This window comes from Fusarium redolens, assembly GCF_020744475.1.
Source record: "Fusarium redolens strain MPI-CAGE-AT-0023 chromosome Unknown BKA55scaffold_5, whole genome shotgun sequence".
In the NCBI taxonomy this organism is placed as follows: Eukaryota; Fungi; Ascomycota; class Sordariomycetes; order Hypocreales; family Nectriaceae; genus Fusarium; species Fusarium redolens.
The window spans coordinates 1404230-1422732 of NW_025763668.1; the positions used below are offsets into that span (position 1 = coordinate 1404230).

At 47.5% G+C, this 18503-nt stretch overlaps 8 protein-coding genes across 8 annotated transcripts; 3 read left to right on the top strand and 5 right to left on the bottom strand.

Annotated features, from left to right (window-relative positions):
* Positions 1-191: 191 nt before the first annotated feature.
* Positions 192-2784, top strand: BKA55DRAFT_724400 (uncharacterized protein; the record flags this gene model as incomplete). The annotated part of the gene is made up of 2 exons (XM_046201075.1): positions 192-1112; positions 1870-2784. The coding sequence occupies 2 exons, from the start codon at positions 192-194 to the stop codon at positions 2782-2784; spliced, it is 1836 nt and encodes a 611-aa protein (XP_046052088.1).
* A 769-nt stretch (positions 2785-3553) lies between these two features.
* On the top strand, positions 3554-8477 carry BKA55DRAFT_592130 (uncharacterized protein; the record flags this gene model as incomplete). The annotated part of the gene is made up of 6 exons (XM_046195344.1): positions 3554-3954; positions 4584-5133; positions 5196-5740; positions 6058-7436; positions 7483-8350; positions 8399-8477. 6 exons carry the CDS (start codon positions 3554-3556, stop codon positions 8475-8477), a joined length of 3822 nt encoding a protein of 1273 aa, XP_046052089.1.
* Positions 8478-9200: 723 nt separating this feature from the next.
* BKA55DRAFT_537087 (major facilitator superfamily domain-containing protein) lies at positions 9201-11166 on the top strand (the record flags this gene model as incomplete). Its single annotated transcript, XM_046189881.1, has 10 exons — positions 9201-9237; positions 9395-9408; positions 9457-9493; positions 9548-9573; positions 9623-9696; positions 9743-9839; positions 9892-10153; positions 10200-10392; positions 10443-10989; positions 11041-11166. The coding sequence occupies 10 exons, from the start codon at positions 9201-9203 to the stop codon at positions 11164-11166; spliced, it is 1413 nt and encodes a 470-aa protein (XP_046052090.1).
* Positions 11167-11677: 511 nt separating this feature from the next.
* On the bottom strand, positions 11678-11977 carry BKA55DRAFT_687685 (uncharacterized protein; the record flags this gene model as incomplete). Its single annotated transcript, XM_046199102.1, has 1 exon — positions 11678-11977. One exon carries the CDS (start codon positions 11975-11977, stop codon positions 11678-11680), a length of 300 nt encoding a protein of 99 aa, XP_046052091.1.
* A 478-nt stretch (positions 11978-12455) lies between these two features.
* BKA55DRAFT_724417 (uncharacterized protein) lies at positions 12456-13786 on the bottom strand (the record flags this gene model as incomplete). Its single annotated transcript, XM_046201076.1, has 2 exons — positions 12456-13156; positions 13300-13786. The coding sequence occupies 2 exons, from the start codon at positions 13784-13786 to the stop codon at positions 12456-12458; spliced, it is 1188 nt and encodes a 395-aa protein (XP_046052092.1).
* Positions 13787-14137: 351 nt separating this feature from the next.
* Positions 14138-15097, bottom strand: BKA55DRAFT_736155 (uncharacterized protein; the record flags this gene model as incomplete). The annotated part of the gene is made up of 2 exons (XM_046201323.1): positions 14138-14806; positions 14877-15097. 2 exons carry the CDS (start codon positions 15095-15097, stop codon positions 14449-14451), a joined length of 579 nt encoding a protein of 192 aa, XP_046052093.1. The 3' UTR covers positions 14138-14448.
* A 611-nt stretch (positions 15098-15708) lies between these two features.
* On the bottom strand, positions 15709-16625 carry BKA55DRAFT_562472 (uncharacterized protein). The gene is made up of 4 exons (XM_046192287.1): positions 16185-16625; positions 16036-16109; positions 15877-15967; positions 15709-15789 (listed from the first exon to the last, which is right to left on the bottom strand). The coding sequence occupies exons 1-3, from the start codon at positions 16362-16364 to the stop codon at positions 15964-15966; spliced, it is 258 nt and encodes an 85-aa protein (XP_046052094.1). The 5' UTR covers positions 16365-16625; the 3' UTR covers positions 15709-15789; positions 15877-15963.
* Positions 16626-17332: 707 nt separating this feature from the next.
* Positions 17333-18226, bottom strand: BKA55DRAFT_673689 (uncharacterized protein; the record flags this gene model as incomplete). Its single annotated transcript, XM_046198038.1, has 5 exons — positions 17333-17545; positions 17600-17925; positions 17973-18026; positions 18082-18142; positions 18220-18226. The coding sequence occupies 4 exons, from the start codon at positions 18224-18226 to the stop codon at positions 17682-17684; spliced, it is 366 nt and encodes a 121-aa protein (XP_046052095.1). The 3' UTR covers positions 17333-17545; positions 17600-17681.
* Positions 18227-18503: the final 277 nt, after the last annotated feature.

An 18503-nucleotide genomic window follows, 5' to 3' on the forward strand; every position in this document is an offset into this window, starting at 1 on the left:
AGAGATTAAATGCCGAAGCGCGATGGAAGATGCGGAATTAAGAGATTGGGATGGATGAGGGCGGAATTGATGGTATTTTTGTATCCTCATACTGGATGTAAATAAATATCGTCTTATAGCTACTGCTCACACCATAGATAGGAATCGCATCAGCTAAGTAAAGCATTTTCTTTATTATTACCATTAATATCATGTCGCCAATCAAATCTGTCGCAATCATCGGCTGCGGTGCAATTGGCGCCTCATGGGCCGCTCTCTTCATTGCCCAAGGTCTCCAAGTCAAAGCCTTCGACATCAACCCAGCTGCAGAGACATATCTTCGCAACTTCATCCGCGATGCTCTTCCAGTTCTGTCATCAACTGGTCTTGTTAAGAACACGGAAGCCAAGCCTGAAGATGTCATCTTCAGTACCAGTCTACAACAAGCTCTTCAAGACGTCGACTTCGTTCAAGAAAATGGTCCTGAGAGAATTGACTTTAAGAGAAAGTTGTTCCAGCAGATTGGAGAGCAACTTGGACCCAATGTGATCATCGCGACGAGTTCAAGTGGTCTTACGTGTTCTTCTATCCAAGAAGGCATGAGTGCTGCTGCACGACCAGAACGTTGTCTCGTCGGTCATCCGTTCAACCCACCTCATCTCATTCCCCTCGTCGAAGTAGTCGGCGGTTCCCAAACATCACCAATGACCATCCAAGCGACAATGACCTTCTACACCACCCTCGGCAAAAAGCCAATCCACTTGCAAAAAGAAGTTCCCGGCCACGTCGCGAACAGGATTCAAGCCGCGGTAATGCGCGAAGTATTCCACATTCTCCAACAAGACGTCTGCTCCGTCCAAGACATCGACGATGCAGTTTCTTACGGTCCTGGTCTACGATGGGGAGTCATGGGGCCGAATATGTTGTTTCATCTTGGTGGTGGGGAGGGTGGTATTGAGCATTTTGCTAATCATTTGTTGGGGCCGCTTCAGGGGTGGTATGCGAAGGAGAATCCGGTTGTTGATGAGGATTTGAGAAGGAAGTGGATTGAGGGGACGAAGTGGGCTGTTGGGGAGAGGGGATATGGGGGATTGGTTAAACAAAGAGACGAGGAGCTTGTTAGGTTGTTGAACGTTAGAAGGGAATGGGATGCTTTTGCAGACGGAAAAGGCAAGGAGGAATCGTAAATACCATCTAAATCAATATAAATCAAAACGTACTAATCTCTTGTTCTGACATTGGCTCTACACTACTATGTGGCTCTGATGATTGATTAGTGTCGCGATATTTGCACCACCGCATCCATTGTCCTTCGTCCCTCTACTCACATTAACACCAGCGCTTCCTTAGCTCTCCCGTTGGCTAAGGGAATCCACCAAATTAATATTCAACTACACTTGAACTACTAGTTATTCCATATCACCCATCTGTAAAAGAGAAATGCGTTATCCCAAGAATTCTGAAGTAATTTCGTTTGGAATGCTTGGTTACCCTGGACAGCCTCAAAATTTCCGCACATCTTTTGCGTTCCGCTCTTGACTGTGTCATATTCCGCGGTGGAACTGCCTCGGCATCACCAGCCCCACTACGCCGGGTCGTGCCCCACTTGTCCCGGTAGACCCGGCAGACCAGCGGAGTTCAAGATGAAGATTCTGTCTCGCGGCGCGAAGTCGGCGCCGACTGTACTCGTAAGCCCGGCGCACGGATCTGTGTCCACTTGATCTCCGATAAGAACGCTATGATGAAATTTCACCGCCTCTTCAATCGTTCAAAATGGATGTATGCCTGTACTTCTCATGACTTGAGCATACGCACGCCCGACTGAGGATATTTACGTGTTAATACCACGATCCGCATACGACTCTCATACTTTGAAGTTCATCAATTGAGCCTTCCACTTCATATTCCACCATCATGGGCTCTCTTAGTTTACCCCGTCTTCACATCCTCGACACAGACTTATCCAACTTCCCCGATCCCCAAGGTCGCATTCTGTCATGCTACACCGACGGCAGCGACCTTCGAACAATTCATGATCAAATGAAGACTATGCCAGATGGCATCACAATCGATCACCAAAATGGCTTCATGTACTGGACAAACATGGGTCCAACCTTCAAATCCAACGACGGATTCATAGAGCGCTCAAGATTAGATGGCTCTGAGCGAACAACCGTCGTGAGCACTGGTACCGTCGGTGTTTACACTCCAAAGCAAATCACTCTTGCTCGTCAAAGAGGCAAGTTGTACTGGTGCGATAGAGAAGGAATGAAAGTTATACGGTGTAATCTTGATGGATCTGGCATCGAGGTTCTTGTGTCAACTGGCTTAACTGCAGAGGACAGACAAGATATGTGCCGATGGTGTGTTGGTATCACAGTCGATGAGCCGAATGGGTACTTCTACTGGTCACAAAAAGGTCCTTCAAAAGGATCGCAAGGACGTATCTTCCGAGCCAAGATTGATGACCCAACACAAGTCGAGATGGTCTTTGACAAACTACCTGAGCCTATTGACCTGGAATTTGACGAGAGCACACACAGCCTTTATTGGACAGATCGCGGTGATCCTCCATCTGGAAACTCTCTGAATCGTGCTTTTATCGGAGATCTCACAGCCGCGCCTGAGCGAGAAGTTCTAGCTAGGCGACTACACGAGACAATTGGCCTTGCGCTGGATACGAATGCTGCAATGGCGTATGTGACGGACTTGTCAGGTGGTGTATACGCTATCGATCTGAAGACGAAGACAAAAACAGTGCTGTTTCCAGAGTTAGGGGATATCACAGGCATAGCGTTGGCGTAGAGTAAGGCTGGAGTACAAAAGTACATAGACTGTTGAGCAATCATAATACACATTTTAATCTACAATGAGTTCGACTTCGCTTAGTGCGTGCAGCGTGATCTGTCTCATCGAGTGATTTCACATTTTACATATCAATCGACTTTATAAAGAAGACTTTTCTCGATTCTTTATTCCTAGAGGTACTAACCACCATCCTGGTTCCCCGTTTCATCAAGAACACTTCGACTAAGTCAGCCGAGGTGTTCGTCGAGAATCTACCTCTTTAATGATACAAACCATGTTGAGCGGATGCCTAAAGCATAAAGCGGATTAAATCTCTGTACCTGAACGGTTAAAATACAACAAGGTTTCAATATTGCGAGTTAAACTGGATAACTAAAAGGCTATGGAGCTGTCCTTGAATGAATGGTCACCAATTTTGAAAGTCTAACAACATACACGAAAGTAAGAGAAGTTCAATTTACATTTGCTCGCTACTAAGTCACGATGGGAATACCAATACATCTGCTTTAGAGGAAGATGTAAAAAACTTAGTTGAAAAGCATTTACAATGAATTTCTCTACATAAAGTCCCGATCTATTGCTCATCCTTTCTCTTTTGTCCCTCCACACTATTATCCCGACGGGTCAGTTAAGAACAAAAGACCGATCAAAATTAACAAAATAACCAAGATATTTCATCCCACCCAAAAGATCTCACCAAGGGGAAGTACAGAGGCAAGACTCACTTACCATCCGCTCAAGAGAAACCAGCACTCCTCCACCCAACATGGCATCCCGAACATCGATCAGAACCGTGCGGGTACCTCCATTTCAAGCCTTACCACTCGGCGCACCTCCTCCCCCAACAGCGCTCGAAACGGAAGACTACTATGGTGACTGGAGCAACCGACCCAGACTCGTCGCACGATCAAACTACCCCGATGAACAATGGTCAGGGCTATGCAACAAATGGTCTCAAGTGGAAGCCTCACACCCCCTGAGGCAACTCATGGCAAGACCTGATAAAATCCTCCAGCGGGAATTTGCGAATGCTCTTGAGTATACAGAGTGGGAGAGCTTTGAAGCTGTCCGGATCGGAAGTGCACAACAAGAGAGTAAAGTGAAGTTGTTGATTACGGTTAAGACTGGATCGATGAATTGGTTTGGTGGGTGGATTGTTTCGAGGTGGTGTAGGGATATTATGAGGGGTTATGAGATTATGGATGTTGAGGTTGAGATTCAGGAGTGTGTTGGTTGTTGGGTTGTTATGGGGATACAGGAGTCTGTGGAGCCTGAGGTGACTGTACAGGACTGTCCCATTTGTAACGGAACTGAGAATGGGGTTTAAGTCGGCGGGAACGCATTTGACGATAACCTCGTGTCATGTCATTGATTAGTGAACAAGGAGGAGACACTGCACCCTATTGTTGACAAGACCCACCTTGGTGTCGATAAAAAGGCGAAAAACAACATGGACGACTTATCTGGCAACACATATTCTATTTTATTCCCCGTTACTCCAGAGAACCTTTCGATATTCAACAGAAAGATGCACGTCAAACAACCCCCCGTCGTGGCAGTTGAGTCGAGTGACAGCAAGGACTGTCAGCCTTCCACTCACTTTCCTGAGCCAGTATCTCTCAAAGTCAGCGATGACACCTGCAAAGAAGACGACGAACCGGGATGGAGCACAAGTACCACAAGTAAGCATTCTCAACTCCGCTCCTGATTCCTCTAACGCGTATAGTCGTCTTATCCTCTCACTTCGTTGTGATGAACACCTCCGGCCTCACAAATTCTTTCGGGGCTCTGCAAAGCTATTTCATCGACGAGTTCAACGAACCATCATCTACAGTGTCATGGATTGGGTCCATACAAATCTTTCTATACTTCTTCATTGGGATCTTCTCAGGCCGGCTCACAGACGCGGGATACTTCAGATCAACTTTCTTCACGGGCTCTCTTGCCAATGTTATTTGCATCCTCGCAGCTTCATTCGGCTCCCAGCTCTGGATCATGTTTCTCACCCTTGGTCTCGGAGTTGGTCTCGGAAATGGGTTCATGTCTTGTCCCATGCTCGCCGTTATGTCGCAGTACTTTACCAAGCGTCGAGGGATGGCGGTTGGGATTACGATGTGTGGGTCGTGTACTGGCGGGTTGATATACTCAGGCATCATGCGCCAGCTTATCCCGAGCTTGGGGTTCCCTTGGACGATGCGTGTCATCGCCTTGATACAGTTTGTCACATTGGCCTTCGCGAACATTTGCTTGAGACCTAGGTGCAGGGCAAAGAGAATATCTGGTTGGGTCGATTGGACTGCGTTTCGCGACGTTCGATTTAATCTCTATGCAATTGCAACATTCATGGTAAGTGTGACAAGAAAAGCTCCCTTGAGAGCAATGCTGTTCGATGTCTAACGTTCTTTCAGTCACTACTGGGTTTATACATCTCAATTTTCTTCATCGTTGACTTCTCCCGAACGTCAATTTCACCACCACTTTCGTATCGCAATGGTCTCAACCTACTCATGATCTTCAACGGCGTCAACGCCATCGGCCGTTTCGGATCTGGTCTTGCTGCAGACAAGTTTGGTGTAATGATAGTCTTCGTCCCCGTCTTGGCTGCAACAGCCATCGCCCTCTTCGCTTGGATTCCCGTTAAGGCAGTTCCTAGTATGTATGTATGGACTGTATTCTGCGGGATATTCTGTGGTGGCATCCAGAGTTTGTTTCCAGCGGGTCTTGGATACCTTACTGCTGGGACAGAACAACCTGGGACGAGAATGGGCATGATCTTTGGACTGGGCAGTATTGCGAGTCTGATTGGGTCACCGATTGGAGGAGCTTTGGTTGGAGCGATGAAGGGCAATTATTTGGGTGCTCAGGCATTTGGAGGTGCAACAATGGGCTTTTCTGCGCTGTTTCTTGAAGCTGTTCGAAGGGCGGACAGAAGGAGGATCTGCGACTCCAAGGGGTGAGAGCGCTTACAATTAAGGGAAGACTGCAACTTGTCGGTAAGTGTACGTGCTTTAACATAATCTAGACCATTTTGTTCATAAACAAGGCATTTCTGTAAACATCGCGATGATATCTCAATTGGAATAAGGCTAAAGCTCATTCAGCAAATCTTATCGTGTCATCTTTCCTTCTATTGGCTAAGACTTTCTGAAAGGGTTGAAGATGACAAGGAAATAGTGGGTCTAGTCAACCTTACATGACGCCTCAGACTCGTCGTCATTAACGTCGACGCGGCATCTCTGCTAGCGAATGGCTCGTCAACATGGAAGGCAGCGACAGAGAGGCCTATAGTAATGATGGCGCTACTACAATCCCGAGCGACTTCCCTGACTTCAGTGACCTGCTCGACCAGACCGGTTTTCCTCAGCTTGGCTTCGCCTCCTTTCAGACCCCGTTCAGTGATGAAGTCAATCCCCAATTATTACACCCTGCCCCAGGATTAGGAGACAACCTGGGGTCCGGAAACGACCTACAAGACAACTCAATTTCCCCGTTTCGTCCCGCTGAAACTCTAGCTCCCATCACATCAAACACACGGGCTGAAGCAAGCACCATCTCAACTCCGCCACCCAAAACTGGCAAGCGACTCTCTCTCAACTCAGTTCGCATTCTCAACAAGTGGCTTTCGAATCATACACACCACCCTTACCCTAGCGTCAGAGATGTTGAAGCGATCGAGAGGCAGACGGGGTTGACTCGACAACAAATCCTGAACTGGTTTGCCAATGCTCGTCGCAGAAAGAAGTTCAACCCACCAGAAACAACGGATCCAAGCTCGGCAGAGGCTAGCCCCCGAGACATACCCCTACGTAGACCACCTACGCCAACCGTCCAACAAAGTCCACTTGAGCGATGGGAGAACTCACCACCTGAAGACGAGCCATCGACCATGGCTGCTATTGCAAGGGCAGTATCGGGCGCAAGCGGTGACATCGACCAATCCCATGATGCAAGAACGAGACACGGCAGGGCACCATCGTCAACTGGCACCTGGGCGACAACCGACACTTCTGATTCGAGTCGAAGCTCTCAAGCCTCGGGCTACTCAAATACGTCCCGTGGGTCACTCAGAAAAGTCATCAAAAAGCGTCGAAGGGGGGGTCTACGGGCAAGAAATGATGAAAGGAGCGGCCTTTCAGTGGCTTGTCATCGTTTTCAGTGTACGTTCTGCACTGAGACGTTCAAGTTGAAGCATACCTGGTCAAGACACGAAAAGACACAACATCTTTCGCTTGAGCAATGGGAATGCTCCCCACTTGGCCCAACTGCTCTCAACCAGGGATCCGAGACTGTCTGTGTTTACTGCAGTGTTGTAGATCCCGATATCAGTCACCTTGAGGAACATAACCATGACTTGTGCCACAAACGCGAAAGAGGAGAGCGGATTTTCTATAGAAAGGATCATCTACGACAACATCTTCGACTTGTCCACGGATCAGAGTTCATGAAGTGGCCGATGGAGGAATGGAAGTCTAAGCATGAGGATGTCATATCACGTTGCGGCTTCTGTAATATTACTATGACGACATGGTCAGAGCGGGCGAATCATCTAGCGGAGCATTTCAAGGAGGGGAGGACCATGGCAGATTGGAAAGGGAATTGGGGCTTTGATGCTGTAACGCTTGATATGGTGGAGAATCATATGCCTCCTTGTAAGTGAATAACTCCAACTACAGGCCTCGAACTCACACCGTGTAGATCTCATTGACTACGAGCGCAATTCACCGCTCCCATTCTCCACGCAACAGGGTGCACCGTACAGCTCAACAAGTGCCTTCGAACTACTACAGCTGGAGCTCGACTACTTCTACGCCAACTACACCGACATCAACCACTGCATCCCATCCGATGATACTCTTCATCTCGAAGCTTGCTGTATTATCTTCGGCGCGGAAATGAACTACCAACATCCCTCCACAGCATCATCCTGGCTCCGCGACCTTCTGATGAGCACCGAATATATCGTGAACAAAGCACGTATGACGCCTATGAAGAGTGCAGCTAAGTCTCGCTTCTCGGAGTTGAAGATTCATAGCAAGAATGACATTTTTGAGGATTGTAAGCTTGAGACGTCGCTGAGGCAGTATGTTGATATGCTGCAGTTGTTGAATCTGGAGATTGGAGATGCCGAGTTGCAGAAGGAGGCTTGTTCGATCATTAACCATATGCCTGACTCTTCGCCTATGTTTAATCAGTTATTGGTTGGTTTGGTGTATGGTTCAACAGGTTGGTTGGCTTCCTTTCGAGACAGGGTAGGACTACCGATGTCTGAAGGGGTTTCATCAAACACGCAGGAGGGCGTCGTCCCCCATCTACTTTCCTCCAACAGCCTTCATGCGATATCAAGGAATGGCCCAGAGCACTGCATACCATCGAGTGGTCTCAACTCGCCACCTATGTCTCAAGGACAGAAGATCGTCTCGTTGAACGATGGCAACATGTACAGAGGTCTGACCAGAGACTTGACCCGCTACGTCGCGAGAACCATCTCACCTTTGAACCCTACCAGCCACGTCCCAACCGACGAAGAACTCCAATACCAAGCACGATGGATAATGTACGATAGGTAAGCATCATTCAATTCTCAACCAAATTCTCACTGACTCGTTCACAGCCACGATGTATGGAATCAGACTCCAGCAGATAATCTCGATTGGCTCACCGAATTTAAGAGGGACTCTGGCTTTTTCTAGCTCTCGCCAAGATCGATAGTCTCAGCTTTAATAAGAACAAGGTGGACATGAGGGCTGGTGCTTACTTTAAATCGCTCATACCTTGCCGAGGATGTTTAGTGTCGAACCGAGAGACTGGATATGCCAAGCCGTTTTCCCTGATGAATAAACCTCATGTGGCAGGGTAGACTAAGTCAGCGGCCGACCCTTGAAGCAAGTCCCACTGAGTCATGCTAAATTACTGGTTCCCAACGTGATGGAATCCACATGGAAATAAGCATATCTCCATAGCAAAAAAGCCTCATGATGCATCTAGGCCAACAGTCTCCCAAGTCTAGGAAAAACAAAGCCGATATTGGCTGGTACAAGTGATAAATAGCACTGCGAACAATGCTGATATGTACCCTCTCCCTTGAAACTCAAATCTCCCAAAATGCTACAATCTCTTGGCAAAAACAAGTCTAGATTACCATCATCAGCGCAGGGTCCACCCCACACTTAACCATTCCTGACCCTACGCCGTTGGAATACGACGTTAGCTTCGGCAGTTCGACCAAACTTTATTGGCGATGTCACCCTTTCAGGCTAAGAAGAGAAATTTTGCTGGTTTATCTTATAAATCTGATAATCAGAGTGGAGAATGTGAGGGGGAGCGACTGATTGATAAGTCTGACCATTTCTCGTTTGCCGGTTTGACTTGAGGCCTTGGATCTTAACGTACTGGTAATTTGTTTGCAGGTCAAAATGGCTGAACATGGTGGTTTTGGCGAAAGCGTTCGCGGTGAGTATTGAGTGGAAAGCTATTTGGACATGTGCTGATGCGATGAAGCGTTCTTTTTGGGAGCGGCGGCAAAGTCGAAGGAGGAGAGACGTCTTGTCAGGAAATTAGGTTTGCTCATTCGTACCCGCTTGTATTTGCCGATGCTGATATTTTGCAGATTTCTTCATCATGGTATGCGACCAAGGCGGTTAGGCACATCGACAATACTGACAGAATTAGACATACTGCTGTCTCAGCTACTTCTTCAACTTCCTCGGTAAGCTCAGATGTTAGTGCTGTGCCATACCGTTCTGACTGACCAATGATATAGATCGCGCGGCATTTGCGAACGCCTATGTAAGATCAGCCAAAAGCCAACCGTTTGGGAGGTATACTGACAATCCAGGTCGCCGGCCTTCGCGAATCTCTCAACATGACTGGCCATGATTACAACAATGTTCTCTCTGTTACCACCGCAGGGTACGTCTCACGAACCAAACGCACCACGGCAACTGACATGAAGCAGAATGGCTATTGGCCAGCTTCCCCATGGAATCATCATTCAGAAGATCGCGCCTCGAATCTGGTTCCCGTCGATGGTCGTCATCTGGGCTGGTCTGACAGTAAGTCAACTTCACATCAGCGCGACTACTCCTGCCAGCTCACATATCATAGATGGCTAGTGCAGCAGCAAAGACCGTTACTCAACTTTGCGTCATTAGGTTCTTCCTTGGTCTGGCTGAAGCAAGTACTTATGCTGGAACAATCTACATTATCGGCGCATGGTATAAGCCGGAGGAAATTTCCAAGCGCACTGCCCTTTTCACTGCATCAGGCCAAGTTGGTACCATGTTCGCTGGTGTCATGATGACAGCTATTCATAAGAGTATGAGGGGAATGTCAGGTCTTCAGGGCTGGCAGTGGGTGTTCTTGATCGGTAAGTCAAGCCGTAGACGATGGAAATATTGGACTAACAGTTATAGACGGCATCATCACCCTTCCTATTGCCCTATTCGGCTTCCTCTACTTCCCTGATATTCCAGAAATCACCAAGGCGAAGTATTTGTCCGAAGAGGAGAGGAAGATGGCAGTTTCCAGACTGCCTCCTATCAAGTCAGATGGACACAATATCATGCCCATGTCTCTGATCAAGCGAGTCTTCTTGACCCCAATGTTGTATGTATATTCCTCAAGCTTCTTTCGAATGCATGTCTGACTTTCATCAGTTGGATTCTCTTCTTCTGGTCGCCTGTCTGCGCCAGCACAGAAGGCTTCCCCTTCCAAAACACCTTCCTGCTCTGGCTCAAGTACTACAACGACAAATTCTCACAAACCCAGATCAATACATACCCCCTTGGCGTTCAAGCTGTTGGTATCGCCGCCAATATGCTTGCAGCATGGCACATGGACGCCACCGGCCAGCGTGTCCCAATGGCAATTCTCGCCGTTCTTCTGCAGATCGTTGTAGGAGCCATGCTTCTCGTGAGGAACCTATCTGATGCCGGTGTCATGTTTGCCTTTTATCTTGCTGGATCGGCTTATATGGTCAACCCACTCATCTTTGGCTGGGCAAACATCATCCTGCAGCGAACAGGTGATGATGCCATGCGCAGTGTGACGCTGTACTCCATGAACATTGGTTCTATGGTTCTTTGGACATTCTGGGGTATCATATTCTACAGTGCTGCTGATGCACCTTATTGGAAGAAGGGTGCTATCTCACTTCTTGTTTGCTGCGCCGTCATGTTCTGTTACATCTGGCTGGTTAACTATGTAAGTCCTACTAAGCTTGCCATTTGGAAACTGCTAACCAACCATTCCTAGCTCGACAAACTCACCATGAAGAAGTATGGCGACCGACCTGTGGAGAATCTCGAGGAGCCTGTCGAAGTGAGCGAGCTTGACAAAGGTGATGCTACCAAGGTATCGGAGAAGAAGGTGACATCGTGAAGAAATTAGTATTTAAGGAGCATGTAGAGGAGAAAAGGAACGGTTTAAAATAATACTGTGTCAGACTTCATGACGGATACGAGCTATGCTGTTGGATGTATGTTGGGCACTAACTTTCAGCATTATTACATAACCTGAAGGGGCTAATAGAAGAAGAATATGGATAAGATAAGTCTAGTTAAAGGTGTATTTATGGTACGCTCACCAGCCTTCCCCCAGAACCATGCTGCTTTGTCGATGGGGCCGTGGTTGGGACGTCCGAATGTATTGAAGTCCCGCCTCCGATGTGTCCAACCTCAAAGCCACTCGCTTTCCATCACTTTCAAGCGCTTACTGACCCTGAACTAAGTCCGCAATGATATTACCCGTCGTAGGGAAGGCGCCAAAGGCAGAGGAGAAGACACTGCAGGTTTGATCGGCCTCTGCGTAAAATACGCCAACACATGCTGCAGTTTGTGTACAGGCATCAAGGCAAGCCTTGAAGCTGATTCCCGCGATGGGGTCACCAATGTTATACCGTCACGCCTGACATAACGTTGCACCTGATTCCGAAGGACTCGCCGTTGGTCGCAGTGTACGGGTTCGGATAATCAGCGCAGGCAGTTGGCTCCTGTGGTGCAGCAGAAGTTGTGGTGGGTTCGGATGTTGTAGTCGTCGCGTTTGCGGTAATTGTTGTTGGGGCAGTGGTGAAGGAAGAAATGCTCTCTGACTCGGTGTCCGCGCTTGTAGTAGTACTTGTGTCGGCAGAAGTAGCTGTCAGCGTGGTGGTGATCAAAGTCGTGTCCGACTCGGCTTGCGCAGTGCCAGTCATAGCAGAGTCGGCACTACTGACTCCTTTCATCCCCGGTCGTTTTTACGAGTCTTTTCATCTAACTATTTTGACACTGTTGCCTGTCACGCGAAACTAGCTCAGCCACAAGACGAAACTTGATGGTGAAAAACGACCGTTGAGCTAAGCCGAAAGTAGTTTCAATTATCAGAATAGCGAGAGAGTTGAACAATATGTGAAGCACAGATAACAAGGCGAGCAGAGAAATAAACTGAAAATAGGACCTATGGAGTGGAGGGAAATCCCATGTTATCTTGCGAGAAGGAAACTCTTGTTAATAGACTCGCGTTGTTTGGAAAGGCCGTGCGACTCTGATAAGTCATAAGATAGATGAAGCCCGCCGTTCTTATACAACCCTATAGAGCTTTTCTCTCTCCAGACTCTTTGCACCGTGCTTGGTATCTTGTCCCCACTATAGTGATCTTTGAATTTCGCGGACAGTGCCATCGTCTCCGGAATCTCAGTTTGCTCGCAACGCCACGGTCGCAGCATCGTACAAGATATTCGGCTGCAGAGCATCGGCACTACTCCAAAGAGAACACGACTCAATAGACCTGTAATACGCAACACCTCTGCAAAGAGATTCAGCCTCGCAAGCGTCCATGCAGGCCTTGAAGGTGAGACCCATCTTTTCGCCTCCGATACTTTGGAAGGAAGTGGGCGCTGACCCGCAGGCAACTTGAAACACAGCTCTGTTCGGGACAGTATATGGGTTTTGAACTGTCAAACATGTGTCCTCGGGCTCCTGGACTGGGGCAGCGCTGGTAGTGGTTGCGAGGGTAGTGGTGGTGATGATATCGGTGCTGCTGCTCTCAGTGGCCGAGATAGTGAGGGAAATGGTCTCAGTATCAGAAGTTGTTGTTTCTGTCAGGGAAGGGACAGTGCTGGTGGCCTCAAGACTGGCTGTCACTGTATCAGAAGAAGGACGGCATGGCCCTGCATTCACACCAATAACGGCGAACAAGGCAAGTTGCCAAACGAAAATGTTCAAGGGAGCCATATTATAAAGAGAGACAAAAGTTGGTTGATAAAGACTGACAGAAGCGGCGTGGAAACAAAGGTCCAAGGGAACAAGATCATTTATGAAAGCTTCAACCCCTAATTGTAGTTCCCACATTTTATTTCCGAGTCTGACATCAGTCCACTGTGGGTTTGCAAAGACTATTGACTGTAGTGCTTGACTAGTCTGATTACAGGTCTGGCGAACTGCGCTATTGAACCCGACCTGAGCTGAAAAGCGGTCGATTAAAGCGTTAGAAGTATTCTGAACCAAACCCACCTAAAACCTCCACTCTTCCGTATACCATTCCGAGCTATCATCAAAGTATGAAATTTGCGACCAGAGGTCACATGTACCATCCGAGTCTTTGTATTCGACACATGGCAGTTGGGCGGTAAGGCTAAAGCACCAAGGCAGAGTTTGAGGGTATCCACGTTGAGCTGGCCAGCAGAACTGGATCCAATAGCAGGCTGACCGCTGATATCGACGACGCTGTTGTTGGGTGCTGTGTATGAACTTGTGAGAGCGTGGCAGGAATCGATGGTCTCTTCGACTTGAGCGGTACTTCTTAGCGGTAAACTGTCCGTCTCGGGGATAGATAATGATGAGATGGTGAGGGTAGTTGACTCTTGGCTTGCAGTCATGATGACTGCCGGCGGTAATGCTTTCCATTGTCTAACCTCAACACCAGCGATAGTAGCCAATGCAAACGGCAGAGCAAAGGTAGTGATGTGAGTTATAATGATGAGTGACGAAAGTGGCAGGAAGACCGTGAAAGAAGATATGGCCATGACGAACAGCTTGAATATTTTCATTCTCTTGGTAGCCCCCAGGGAGCAACACTTCTGACGTTAAACCGAGGCACCGAGGATGATAGGTGTACTAAGTCTATACTAAATTTACCCAAGTCTTTTTATCACTTATGATAGAGGTCTTAAGTCTTCTCCCCTGGTACTGGTTTTACTAGCTACGTGCTAAGAACAAAGGTCCCATCAGACTATTGAGCCGCTGTTGAGCATCGCACTGTGTGAGTCCGGTTTCAGATCTTGGCTGTTTTCCAACTTTTATTTTTAAGTGCGCACTGAGATTGATATAGTATTTTTTCGGGGCATTTGTTGCGAAACACGAAACTGCTTTTTGTACTGAGCTTTATATTTGTACTGTTGAGATCAAGCGGACCAGGCAATATGTCGACCTAATACTCTCTCGAAAGGTCATTGTCACATTTCAGCGAGTTTGAATCTCCTAACTTATTGAATCATTTCTCACTCAGCGGGTTCTCATACAAGAGAGAGCAGGTCTAAATGTAATGAATGATAGATAATATGCTGGACGAAACCTTCCCATCACCACATTGCCCAGCCATGTCAGAAACTACCTGACTAGTCTAGCTACTACTGCACATATATGCTCAAGGGTGATAGCTATAGCCTGGGCGTCGTCCCAAATACTGTCAGTACGAGCTCTTGATAGAATCACCTAGATGACATGTAGCGACAACATGCTTGTCAGTAAGATGAGCATCAAAGCCATCCAAATCATACGTGTTGAAACTTCCGTGTTGGTCATTCACACATGCACGACACATGTACTCATTCGGAGCACCCTCAACATGCGACCAGAGGATACCGCTCTGCACCATCTGGAAATAGTCGACGATGATGTTGTCCACTGCCTTACCACAGTCATGCCAACCGCAATCACAGACGAAGCGTCCAGTTTGCGTCATGTGAGGAAACTTTTCACAGAACGTGGGATATCCTCTCTTTGCGGGGCCTGACTCGATGCTGGTGCCCAAAACATGATTCCTCCTGATTGTTGACCATGTTAGATGACATAAAGACGCATGGAATAAGACGAATATGTAGGGGGCTTGCAAACATACCAAAGTCTCGTACGCGGTTATCCTTTGAAGGGTCAAGTCTTTGCACGATGCGCTGAGCTTGTTCGTTGTTCATACTCTTGATGGCAAGTAAGACACGAGGGATCTGATTGCTGTCAAGGCGCTGAATTGTTCCGTCAAGTTGAGTATCGTCAAGCCGCTGAAGAGCGTCTGGGAGTTCCGAGTCGTCAATTCCCTGAACAGAGAGATGTTCGCTCATGACTTTCTCTTGGCTTCTTGTCAGTTGGCAAAAGTGTCGAATGAAACTGCTGGGCTACTGAGAAGAAGAAAGAAACGGTCAATCCGATAGTCAGAGCAGTCTTTATAGCTCGTGATTGGGTCTCAACCGGGTTATTCACATGCTGCCTTTCATCAACACTTCTGGCCCAACCCATCCAAGTTCAGCCTCAAATGCGCAACCTCTACGACAGAAGAAGGTGTCAGAAAGCCCCACTTCAACCTCGTTACCAACCGCTGCGACAATCTCGCCAGGCAATATATTGTCAATGTGCAAGTATTAGGCTGCGAATCCGAAATTACAAAGTTAATCCGCGAATAATATGCTTCCAATGACATTTTCGTACATCACTGTTTCGGTAAGGGTGTATTGCCAGTTCTCTGTATCGCTCAGCCGTAGAGGTTGGGGTGGTTGAACAACTCAGAGCCTGATAACAAAAGGATGGTTGCAATATGAGAAATCACAATTCTTCGCATTTCAGCCTGAATTAATAATGTCTCGCATGGTTTCACGTGAGCATATAACAATGGTGCACGTATCATCTGACCGAGGGCTTCGAATCAGGTATCTTGGACTTATAGCTCTGGTTGAGATCTCGATGTGAACAACAAACCAATGTGAACACGCCAACGTACTACATGTCTCACTAAACAAGACTCGAATGAGTTCAACCGGTAAGTTTACCCAATTCCAGTAATCATTCACTGCCCATTCATGATGTTCCGCGTATCAAGGTCCAAATTCATCAAAGCCTTCTGTAGCGTGACCTGTTGGGGACTCTATAACGAGTGAGCGGCACATAATACCACGTGGGGTACCATATAACAGGTGCCCACCAAAGTTCATAGCTAAGTATATAATCCCCGCAATATGGGATGTTATTGAGTGCTCTATCATAATAATACCAATTCCAATCGCAGATGTAGTACCCTGTCGCTGGATGGGGGTAGTATGGGCTGATTGCTTGAGCATCTCGGGCCCAAGATTGAACTCCTTGTAACAGGCATGGTTATCAGAAGAGATCATTACCGAACAGACTGAGGTGATAAAACAAAAAGATGACCATACCGCTCTGTTCAAGGCGCTGATTTCCATAGTTGTTAAGGCCATGCAAGCACTGGACGATGCGCTGAACTTGATCGTCATCAATTCCTCTTAGGCTGGCGGCGAGTTGGGTGTCATCAAGACCTTGCACGACCTCTTGAAGGCTGGGGGTATGTTGGTGCGGCACAGATAGCTGTTCAACCATGTTATCAGCTTCCGTGCTGGCTATTTTGTGAGGTGACCTAGACGCGACGTGTGGTTTTAATGGAAGGGATAAGTCGGTAGAGGGGATTAGGTCGTCAGATTTTGTAGTATGATATTGCGTTCACTTCCGCTACCTCAGCTGTATGGAGAATCCAGCCCTATGTCCACAAAAGCAGTTGTTGGGGCTGAACAGAGTGCCTAGAAAGCCAGCTGCCTCAGACATTCTTTGCCCGATGACAGATTGGGCATAGACGAAAGAGCCTCATTCAACCTCTGCTCCAAACGGTACAGCTCGACCACAGAGGGATACGTGGCAGTAGTTGCATATGACGTGCCAAAAAGCCGGAGACAACATGAGAAACCAATTAATTACTACCATGGGTTACACCGTGAAGGCAGAGTGGTCAAGTGCAAGTGTTGTGTATTGTGGTGCTAAAGGATAGCGGACGTTGGACAACCAGCAGCCTGACAAGTGAAGGTGGCTGCAAGGAGAGAAACGACTATCCTTGGCAGAGCAGCTTCAATTAAGAGTGCCTTACACTGTAAATCTTCATACCATCATGCTGGATCCATGTATGATCTGACTAAGAACTTGGGGTATTGTTTCTGGGCTTCTTGAATACTTGAGGGAAAAGACATCGACCTAACCTGAAGTTATTTGTAGAGGGATGGCGTCAGCGTTCCATGTCCAACCTCCTACAATCGGCCTCAGCCCAATGGAACCGTCCTTATATACGTGAGTGACGACAAAGACAAGCACATACGACCATACCTGCAGGAAAATACGGGATCCCGTCCGCTCTCCCATAGTCAAGCCTGTAAGGGGCGGATCAGTAGTTGGGTCGGTGACGACCAGCGAATCCCCGCTGTTGTATGTCTTTTTTTGGCCATTTTTGAGGCACCTGTTTTTAGATGTAACTGTCTGTCAATTGGTCCTTTCACTGACTATTAGTCCATACAATTTTTATAGCCCAGACACCTCTGCATGGACGGGTCGTTTAATGGTCCATTCCCCGCTGTCGATTCTCAGTGACAATGTCCCAGTACTTCTCCTGGCTGCGCTCGCGAAACGTCTTTCCCTACTTCATCAGGACAAGAAAAATACTAAAACAGGACATTGCGACGAATGCTACCGTGATGAAACAATTTTATTAGCCCAAGTTGGTAATCCGTGGCGTTATTCTGAGTACAAATGTTAGCGAATGCATATTGAGTCGTGTCAGAAAACTGACTTACCCATATTCCATGGCAAATGAGATGGTAATTCGCACGAGCATAATAGTAGACATGGCATCGTTGCTCAGCTCGCCATAGCTGTCTACCAGGTAATTGATACTGTGATACCATAAGTATTCGACATGGTGAGGATACGCATAACAACCATGAGACCAAACCAGTGAATCTCGTATGCAGCGCCTAATCCCCAAAGAAGAAGAGCGCCTGGCACTGTCACGATGCAGAGGAGGAAAGGCCACAGTCGGTGCTCAGCTTCAATAACACCATTGTTGCGGCGGGCAAGCCGGATAGTGAGCCAATCGCTGGAATATCCGGTAAAGAATAAGCTAGGTACTGTCAGTAATTGTGTGACAGTACGGGAAAAGACTCTTGCCCAAGAATGACACCGATACAGCAAGAGATATAGCTGACGACGACCGTCGACGAACTTTGAGATGAGTCAGCACTCGTGTAACGAATTGAGATAGGTTTGCATGACTGACCTGAAGTTGTACGGCGGAGAGCCCGGGATAATAGATGCGGTGCCGTTTCGGTTATTGGTCCCTATGAGATACAAACCGTAGGAGAATCTACCTTAGGCCCATCGATTGGAGCTGAACGTTGAGAAGAAGCTGGCTCACACTGCATAAAACACGACTAGCCAGCTCGTCCACCGGGAATAAGTTATGAGATGGAAGAAACGTTGTCTGAAACAATCAGAAAGGGATTTCCGATCTTCGAACCAGACATGAGGCAATAATAAATGAAAAGGCCTCTTATATAGAGCGGCCTTGAAACCACAAATATCTTGTTCTCTTTCTCGAGTCTCATCTTAGCTGGAATTCGATTGTCTATCATTCATCTAGTGATGTTGCTCAGACATACGATTAGTTTCGAGAAGCTCCCGGCATCGAAGCGATTGTCT